The sequence below is a fragment of the Cajanus cajan genome, chromosome 4, assembly GCF_000230855.2.
Source record: "Cajanus cajan strain Asha chromosome 4, NIPB_CcT2T_4, whole genome shotgun sequence".
NCBI lineage: Eukaryota > Viridiplantae > Streptophyta > Magnoliopsida > Fabales > Fabaceae > Cajanus > Cajanus cajan.
The window spans coordinates 71,802,531-71,812,469 of NC_138520.1; the positions used below are offsets into that span (position 1 = coordinate 71,802,531).

Here is a 9,939-nt window from a genome sequence, read left to right on the forward strand (position 1 = left end):
GTCTCCTTCACTGGGTACGCTTGTTGTTCCAAGGCGGGGGTGGTACCTACAAAAGAGACTTCAATGCTAAAGTTAATGTTTGTGGGTGTGTGAGTCTTGTATAAGTAACGCACGTACCTTTGTGTGAATTAGGATTTTATTGGGCCTTGGGCCTGAGATTAGTTATGACCTATTTGGATGTCGGGCTGACGTCGCCTAGCGCGTGTCCGAGGTCGGTTTACGCTGTAAAGCCGAGCTAGAGTTCGGCTTATCGGTACGGATAGTACAATTATTAATTTATAATATTTACACTTAAATGATTTGACATTATATTTGGTTGTGAATATTTAATGTGTCTTAATTTTTGTTAATAACATTAAAGTTTAAATATGTTCAAACTACCTTGAATTAGGTCAATTTTTGAATTATTATTTATTAAAAAAAATTTGTTTAAATTACTTAATTAATATTTTTTTTTAATTTAATATCTGACGTTAGTCTTCGTCCGTTAAATGATGATGTGGCTAACGGACTCTCACCTTATCACCTACCAATATATGTCATATCAGCACACATATCCACCTCATTCTCCACGTAATTTGCCACCTCAGACTTGAAATTTAAAAAAAAATTTGTTTCGCATTAGAAATTTACAAATCGGCCTCCCCTCGATGCCCTACCTGCCTGGTGGCCATCGGAGACCTCCACGGCGACCTCCATAAGTCAAAGCAGGCCTTGTGCCTCACCAGTCTCATCGACATAGCGACCGCTACGCAAGCAGCTCCGCCACCATGGTCTAGGTCGGCGACGTGGTCGACCGTGGCGGTGATGAGCTAAAGATCCTCTACTTCGTAGAGAAGCCTGAAGCGCGATGCAGCGGTGCAATCATCACGATGAACGGGAACCACGAGATCATGAACATGGAGGGCGATTTTCGCTTCACGACAAAAGGCGGCGTGGAGGAGTTTAGGGTTGGTGGGAGTGGTTCCGAATTGGGAACAAAAACCGCATGTGCGCCACCGCCACGTTCGACAGCAGCCCCCTCCAGTAACTCAATATGGCCCCAAAAATTGTCGTCGGAGGCAATGCCGCCCTTCTTGTCGCGTGAGGCTTTGATGGTGCGCGCCGCCTTGGCCGCCGTCACTTGGATGTCCGTGGGCGTGCGCGTCAGCGGAAGCAGCAGGGCCTCAACCTCGTCGGGAAAGTTGAGTTGCGCCTTCCAACCCTTAAGGCAGAAGGCCGCCACGTCGTAGGCTCGCGTTGCCATCTCCGGCACCAGAAACGACCCCAACCATATCCGCGACTTCTTCTCTAGCTCCCGAATTTTGGAGTCCCATTTACCCCAACGACACTTGCGGACACCGCTCTTTGCCATGAGGAAGTCAGGAACTGATTCCTCCTCGGCTGGCGGTTGCTGGCGAGAATTGCCAAAGATGGGCGGAGGGAGAGCTTTGAGTTGAGAGGCTTAAGCGCGAACGTGTCCATCGTTCTGCATCTGCAACTTATCACGTGATGACATGCCATACACACACTGTTGTTGAATGATGACGTGACAGATCGTTAATCACATTATCATTTTATAGATAGAGTACCAAATTGAAAAAAAAAATTAATTAAGTAATTTTAAAAAATTAATAAATAATAATTCAAAAATTAACCTAATTTAAAATAGTTTAAATATATTTAAATCTAACATTAATGTCTATTATTTGAGAAGAGTTTTAGAATGAGTACAATAGTTAATATGAAAAAATTAATGTGTCTAGATATTTTTTTCTTGGAAAAAAATGTCCGAGATTGAAAAAATAAATAAAAATAAAGCGATGAGAGCCTACTCTAGATTTAGTATTATTAAAATAACTGTCCTTGTCATCCATACTTGAAAGAAAGACTCTCCGATACCATTACATTTTCCGGGGTTTTGGAACCTTTTCTACGTGGCATAATTATAATGGTTAAGTAAGCCAAGCCACTTAAACTTTTAAAAATTGTAAAATAGTCTTAAGTGTTAGGTAAATTCTTGGATGGACCATTTATACAAGTAGTGCATCATACACCCTATCACACAAGATTAAAGTTTTTGAATTTTTTATTGAAATAATTATTTTAAAAAAAAAATTACCCAAAAAGCACATGTTCCAATGTACTGACGCAACTGATATTCACGTTCGGAACAGGCCGTTCTGAAATAAGAACGACCCGTTCCAGATGAAATAATAACACATGAAGAATGGATCAGAACGGGCCGTTCCAGATGAAAAAATAACACATGACGAATGGATCAGAACGGCCCGTTCCGTAATCAGAACGGCCCATTCTATAGTCAGAACGACCCGTTCTATAATCAGAACGGTCCGTTCTAGTTCAATTGGACATGTGTTATTTTTGAACCTGGAACAGGCTGTTCCATATTTAAAAAAAGCACATAACCAGTTAAACCAGAACGGGCCGTTCTGATTTCGGAACGGGCCGTTCTGGCCAGATAGGTCAACATATGGAACAATAGACGTGAGCACACATAGATGGGTCATCCAATGCAAGGCCCATTGTTTCACACACAAGAATACATGGAATGGTACATGGCCAATTCCATCTATTTTCTATCTATGTTACGACTATTATCACAAATCAACATAAATCGTAAACCCTAAACCCTAAACACATTTAATTGTGTATTTCTTAATTGATGAAGCATTGACAAGTAGATAAATCTAGATAAGTAGATACATCTTGATCACCTTTCTCATATATTTGGTAGTATAGGAGTTTATATTGTTTGATCTTGTATTATGGGCCTTAGTATAAGACTTTTTGGGTTTTAAGTTTATTGGGCCTAGTTTTGGGCTTCATGGGTCTTTGGGCTTTTGATTGCTTCAAAGCTTAGTGAGCCCAATGAGTTTGGTAGGCCTAGGGTTCTCTTTACTTGGGCTTTACATGGATGACCACCTTTCTCATATATTTGGCAGTATAGGAGTTTATATTGTTTGGTCTTGTATTATGGGCCTTAGTATAAGACTTTTTAGGTTTTAAGCTTATTGGCCTAATTTTGGGCTTCATGGGCCTTTGGGCTTCATGGGCCTTTGGGCTTTTGATTACTTCAGAGTTTAGTGAGTCCAATGGGTTTGGTGGGCCTAGGGTTCTCCTTAGTATAAGACTTTTTGGGTTTTAAGCTTATTGGGCCTAATTTTGGGCTTCATGGGCCTTTGAGCTTTTGATTACTTTAGAGCTTAGTGAGCCCAATGAATTTGGTGGGCCTAGGGTTCTCTTTACTTGAACTTTACATGGATGACCACCATTCTCATATATTTGGTAGTATAGGAGTTTATATTGTTTGGTCTTGTATTATGGGTATAAGACTTTTTGGGTTTTAAGCTTATTGAGCCTAATTTTGGGCTTCATGGGCCTTTGGGCTTTTGATTGCTTCAGAGCTTGGTGAGCCCAATGGGTTTGGAGGGCCTAGAGTTCTCTTTACTTGGGCTTTACATGGATGACCACTTTTCTCATATATTTGGTAGTATATGAGTTTATATTGTTTGGTCTTGTATTATGGGCCTTAGTATAAGATTTTTTGGGTTTTAAGCTTATTGGGCCTAATTTTGGGCTTCATGGGCCTTTGGGCTTTTGATTGCTTTAGAGTTTAGTGAGCCCAATGGGTTTGGTGGGCCCAGGGTTCTCTTTAGTATAAGACTTTTTGGGTTTTAAGCTTATTGGGCCTAAATTTGGGCTTCATGGGCCTTTGGGCTTTTGATTGCTTCAAAGCTTAGTGAGCCCAATGGGTAGTATATTTGGTAGTATAGGAGTTTATATTGTTTGGTCTTGTATTATTGGCCTTAGTATAAGACTTTTTGGGTTTTAAGCTTATTGGGCCTAATTTTGGGCTTCATGGGCCTTTGGGCTTTTGATTGCTTCAAAGCTTAATAAGTCCAATGGGTTTGGTGGGCCTAGGATTCTCTTTACTTGGACTTTACATGGATGACCACCTTTCTCATATATTTGGTAGTATAGGAGTTTATATTGTTTGATCTTGTATTATGGGCCTTAGTATAAGACTTTTTGGGTTTTAAGCTTATTGGACCTAATTTTGGGCTTCATGGTTCTTTAGACTTTTGATTGCTTCAGAGCTTAGTGAGCCCAATGGGTTTGGTGGGCCTAGGGTTCTCCTTAGTATAAGACTTTTTGGGTTTTAAGCTTATTGGGCCTAATTTTGGGCTTCATGGGCCTTTGGGCTTTTGATTGTTTCAGAGCTTAGTGAGCCTAATGGGTATGGTGGGCCTAGGGTTTTAACTAGACATGTCTTATTTCTGAATCTGGAACGGGCCGTTTCGATTTCAAAATGGCCCGTTCTGGTTTAACTGGACATGTTTTATTTCTAAATCTGGAACGGGTCATTCTGGATTTGGAATGGACCGTTCTTGTCCATTCTTCATGTATTGTTTTTTCATCTAGAACGGCCCGTTCTAAACCTGAAAACCAAAGTGTGAAAATTGCGTAAATAGAATTTTTTTGGGTAAATTATTTTTTTTAAAATTATTTTAATAAAAAAATTCGAAAACTTAGTGTGTATAATAAGCTATTAGATTAGATGCATCTAATGGTAAAGATTCATGGTGCATGGTGCACCACTTGGACTTCACCTTGAAAAAAAAGAGGACTTAATAGTAAAATTTTATAATTTCAAATTTAACTTGACATGACACACTTAAATGAAATGTATATAAATTATTGGTGCACGTATGAAAGGTACCAAAACCCTTTGAAAAACGAGGGTGCAGTAGAATTAGTCTACTTGAAAACCATGAGTTCAACCAAACCCCTACGCTGAGTATTCGGCACACCAATATGAAAGTTAAAACATGTTATCTCGTGTAATAAGCATCAAACAATCCCTTAAACATCGAACTATTGAAGTGTAAATCCTCTGTTGTCTTCTCTGAGACTTGTTCATGGAGCTTCACAACCTCAATATTCTCAGCATAATATTGCTCCTATATTTGTTCCCTCACCCACTCAAGTGCCAACAAGTATACCTCAACGACACTGTCTATGAATGCTCTATCAACCCTTCTGTACCAAAAGGATATCTTTGCAATGGCCATCAAAAGTCATGCACTTCCTTCTTAATTTTCAGGTCCAACTCTCCATATGACAACGCTGAGAGCATTGCTTACCTTCTTGGCTCTGAAGCATCTAATATAGCCTCAATCAACAATATCTCAAGCAATGAAAAGATTGCTTCCAACAAGTCAATCATTGTTCCTGTCTTCTGTTCATGTTCTGGAAACATCTACCAGCATAAAACACATTACACAGTCAAAAAGAATGACATCTACTGGGCGTTGGTAAAAGAAACCTTCCAAGGCCTCACCACCTGCCAGGCAATAATGGGTCAGAATTACTATGCCCCTGTCAAGATTGCAATTGGTGCTGATCTCACAGTTCCTATATTGTGTGCTTGTCCCACTGAAAATCAGACAGCAAGAGGTTTCACCTCTTTGCTAGTTTACTTGGTGAACTCTGGTGACACCATTAAGTCCATAGGAGAGGCTTATGGTGTGGATGAACAAAGTATACTAGAGGCCAATGAGTTGTCAGCTCTACGAAGTAAAAACAGTAGCGTGGACCTCCTTGCCTTGACACCTATTTTAGTTCCTCTAATAGGGAAGAGCTGCAAAGAGAACCCAGATAGATTCTATTGTAAATGTTACCAAGAACCAGATGGAAGCTCCCAGGGGATCTTCTGTGATGAATCTGATGGTCGGGATTTCCCTGCAAAAGTGGTTGCTGCTTTAGGTATTTTTGTCCGAACCCTCTTCATGAAGAATCAAAATATACTTGTATTGAAATTTTGGATTTTGATTTTTAACATAGCATAGCTATTATTTGTGAATCACACAACACCCATAATGAGGTAAAGGTTTTGGTTGTTGTTATGCATCACCTAGCTGAGTGGAGGCAATAGAGTCGTATAAGGTCTTGTTTTAAAACTATTTTCAAACACAATTGTCTGTTTTCTAAAATTTATTTTTCCCTTCAGCACATTTGAATATGTCCCTAAACACATTTCTGTTTCTAAAAGTTTGTCCTCTAAACACTAAGAAAACAGAAGAGGATGACAAAACATCTCCCAGCTGTTTTTACTTTTTGGTTTTTAAAACAATGTTCAAAACTTATTCTGAATGTAAAATTGATTGCTGATTAGTGTGGAATTGTTTTAGAAAACAATTTAAAAAAAAAATGATAAGGAAATCAAATAGACCCTAAATGACTAGAGTAGTAACACCATGCCAAGATTTAATTTTCACTTAAATATACTGAGTACTTTGAACTTGCAACTTGCTATATACAAATTGTTATAAAACATGAGGATCTTTAGTGCAGTTTATGCTTCCACCTGAAGTTTAATATTTTTTTAATTTACAGGTGTTGGACTTGGTGTATCCTTTCTGTGTTTGTTTCTTTTGGGGTACAAGTTATATCAATGCATACAGAAAAGGAGAGAAAGTATCCGTAAGGAAAAGCTATTCAGGCAAAATGGTGGCTACTTGTTACAAGAGAAGCTCTCATATTATGGAAACGGAGAAATGGCAAAGCTTTTTACAGCTGAGGAGCTACGAAGAGCAACAGATAACTACAACAGGAGCAGGTTTCTTGGTCAGGGAGGCTATGGCAAGGTGTATAAAGGAATGTTACCTGATGGAACCATAGTTGCAGTTAAAAAGTCCAAAGAGATTGAAAGGAACCAGATAGAGACTTTTGTCAATGAAGTGGTCATTCTTTCTCAGATCAACCATAGGAACATTGTCAAACTCTTTGGTTGTTGTCTTGAGACAGAATCTCCCTTACTAGTCTATGAATTCATTCCCTATGGAACACTTTCTCATCATATCCATAGGAGAGACAATGAACCATCCCTTGCTTGGGAAATTCGCCTTAGAATTGCGTGTGAGGTTGCTGGCGCAGTAGCATATATGCATTTTTCAGCCTCTATTCCCATTTTCCATAGAGACATCAAACCCACCAACATACTTTTAGACAGTAACTACAGTGCCAAAGTGTCTGATTTTGGAACATCAAGATCAGTGCCAGTAGATAAGACTCACTTGACCACAGCTGTTGGAGGAACTTTTGGGTACATAGACCCTGAATATTTTCAGTCTAGTCAATTTTCAGATAAAAGTGATGTGTATAGTTTTGGGGTTGTGCTTGTGGAGCTCATAACTGGGAGAAAGCCTGTTTCATTCTTGAATGAAGATGAGGGTCAGAATCTAATTGCACAGTTCATTTCTTTGATGAAGGTGGACCAAGTTTCTGAAATTTTAGATGCCAGGATTCTCAAGGAAGCAAGGAAAGATGATATTCTTGCCATTGCAAATCTTGCAATGAGATGCTTGAGACTTAATGGGAAGAAAAGGCCAGCTATGAAAGAGGTTTCAGCAGAATTAGAAGCATTGAGAAGTGTTCAAAGCTCCTCCCAGATCAACCATGATCATGAGCACACCACTAGTGATACAGTTCATGAATTCACAGAGGAAACCACGTCATTTTCCTTACGACTAGAGTCCACATCCTTCTAGGAAACCAGATTGATGTAAAGCGATTCTTCTTTAACTATGCTGTAATGTTTCATTTTCATCTATTAGCATGTGTATACCCTAATATGCCTAATTATAAATGAAAATATTTATATTTCTCCACTTGAATTGCTGTTTAAAATTAGAAATACTCAAGTTTAGTAGTGATTTGAAAAATCTCCATTCACACTTGTGAATAGTTATTCTATTATAGCTGATTTTATCTTTGTTTTTCATCCTGTGCAATATCACTTAGTATGCCAAAAGTAATATTAGGTACGTTAATTTTTTTTTCTAAGAAAAAAGATAGTTCCAATATTAAAAGAGTAATTAGATATTGACATGCGTGATATACGGATTCATATATAAATGTAAAGATAGATTTTTAGACTAAAAAAATAATCATCTATTGTGTTTTATATAAATTTACTTGAAGGATATCATAATAATTTATTATCTATTTTTTTAAAAAAATAAAATTCATTTATTTCTTATATCTCATTCATTCTCTCTCTTCTTTCTTCTATTCATTTCTCTCTCCTTTTTCATTGTTTAGAATGATTGTTCTTCTTCTACACATGTTCACTCTTCCTCCACCCATTTTGCTTTGATTCTAAGAAAAAACAAAACCACATACATATACAATCATTTAGGAGTTTAAAGATAACATTAAATGCTGAAAACAAGGGGGGAATGTGAAATAAAATCTTAAATAATTTTCTATTTCATTTGTATACACGAGGATAGCCGACCAGACCGAACATGTCTAATGTGGCCAATCATACTGAATAGACCTAGCCCAGTCCACTCGGTCGACTCGGTACAATTGGAGTTGGTCGGCTCGGCCAATAAGAATCATATACTCGAGGACACGGAGTTAAGTCAAGTGAATTAGGACAAGATTAATTCACTTAATACATCAGTTTATTCTCCTAATTTCTCGGGGTCCATTCCCTAACCACGGCCCAACAACAACTAGTATAAATGGACCATCAACGAGATACGTAACTAACTCTAACTACCGCATTTAATACGCCGATCACTTAGTTGAGCGTCAAAGTGTCTTTTGCAGGCACCTCCCCCTCCTCGAATCACCTAGAGCAAAACGAAAAGACCTAGACCAAAGATCATGATTGTGACAACTCAGATAAGCAAGGTGTGTCTCCTGATATAGGAACAATTTGTTTGTCATGGGCATTCTCTTTTAACATAAATAACAACAAAGAATATAAAATGTCATAGTTCATCAAAAGGGAATAAAAAATGTTTCTATTGTGATGTTCCGGTAGCATTAGATTTTCAAGAGCAAAGGAGACGGTCACTCTTAACAATGGAAGAGGAGAGAGGAATGAGTGGAGGAAGGAAAAGAGAGAATGAGTGGATATGAAAAATAAATAATAAATTATTATGATATTTTTTTAATAAATTTATTAAAACATAAGAGTTAATTTTTTTTTTCAAAAATTTTGGTGTTGATGTTAATGTAGTCTAACTAAAATTAAGGTAACAATATGTTAGCGATCTCCATTTTTAAAATCTAAAATTAAACTAAAGTTATTTTCAGTTTTTGAATGGAAAAAGAAGAAAACACAATAGCATGTGATATAACTTCATTGATATTTACTTTTTCTCTTCTTTTCAAAATATCTATTGTTTTTATAGTCTTTGTAGAAGAAACAATTTTACTTATGTTTTGCATGCTCCAGTTGTTTCTATATTTTGTATAACTTTTTTGTTTATATCATGCAGGTTATTTGCATAGTTTTTTTTTTTTCTAGTTTATGATGTTGTTTTCTCCTTATTTTCTTTGACCATTAATAGATGTAGCGCATGAGACACCAAATATTTCTCTCTTTTTTTCTTTAGTTTGAGCCATGCTCCACAAATATTTCCTTTTTCAATTTTAACTTATTCCAATATAATGTAAAATTAATTGTTTAATAAAAAGATTAAATCAAAATTAAATCTAAAATATTTGTTACGTACAATTCTAAAACTAAAAGATAATAAAGTTAAATAAAAGATGCATAATTTTTAATATTATATATATATATATATATATATATATATATATATGTGTGTGTGTGTGTATTACAAGCATAATCATAAATAGTATAATAAGAATATGGGATACGATCATCTATAATTATTTTCATTGTGATATTTTCAATGTAATATTGTTATTCTTCAATTATTTTTAATTATCTTTTCTAACTATCAATTATTAAGAAAACGTATTATTATTTATGTACATGTTTGACGGCACATTAGTAATCTTCTTGTATCCTAAATGTCGACTGAGAACTCTAAGTGGCAATACAAAAGTGGGAGGTACTTGCAAAAGTCAATCTAATACTCAAATCAGGACAAGCACGAATATCGATAGTAT

General features: G+C 36.7%; 2 protein-coding genes across 2 annotated transcripts; one reads left to right on the forward strand and one right to left on the reverse strand.

Moving 5' to 3' along the window:
• Positions 1-823: 823 nt before the first annotated feature.
• On the reverse strand, positions 824-1,354 carry LOC109814697 (ethylene-responsive transcription factor ERF023). The gene has a single exon (XM_020379189.2). The coding sequence runs from the start codon at positions 1,352-1,354 to the stop codon at positions 824-826; it is 531 nt and encodes a 176-aa protein (XP_020234778.2).
• Positions 1,355-4,739: 3,385 nt separating this feature from the next.
• Positions 4,740-7,673, forward strand: LOC109814688 (wall-associated receptor kinase-like 1). Its single transcript, XM_020379178.3, has 2 exons — positions 4,740-5,769; positions 6,400-7,673. Exons 1-2 carry the CDS (start codon positions 4,923-4,925, stop codon positions 7,551-7,553), a joined length of 2,001 nt encoding a protein of 666 aa, XP_020234767.1. The 5' UTR covers positions 4,740-4,922; the 3' UTR covers positions 7,554-7,673.
• The last annotated feature ends 2,266 nt before the right edge of the window (positions 7,674-9,939 follow it).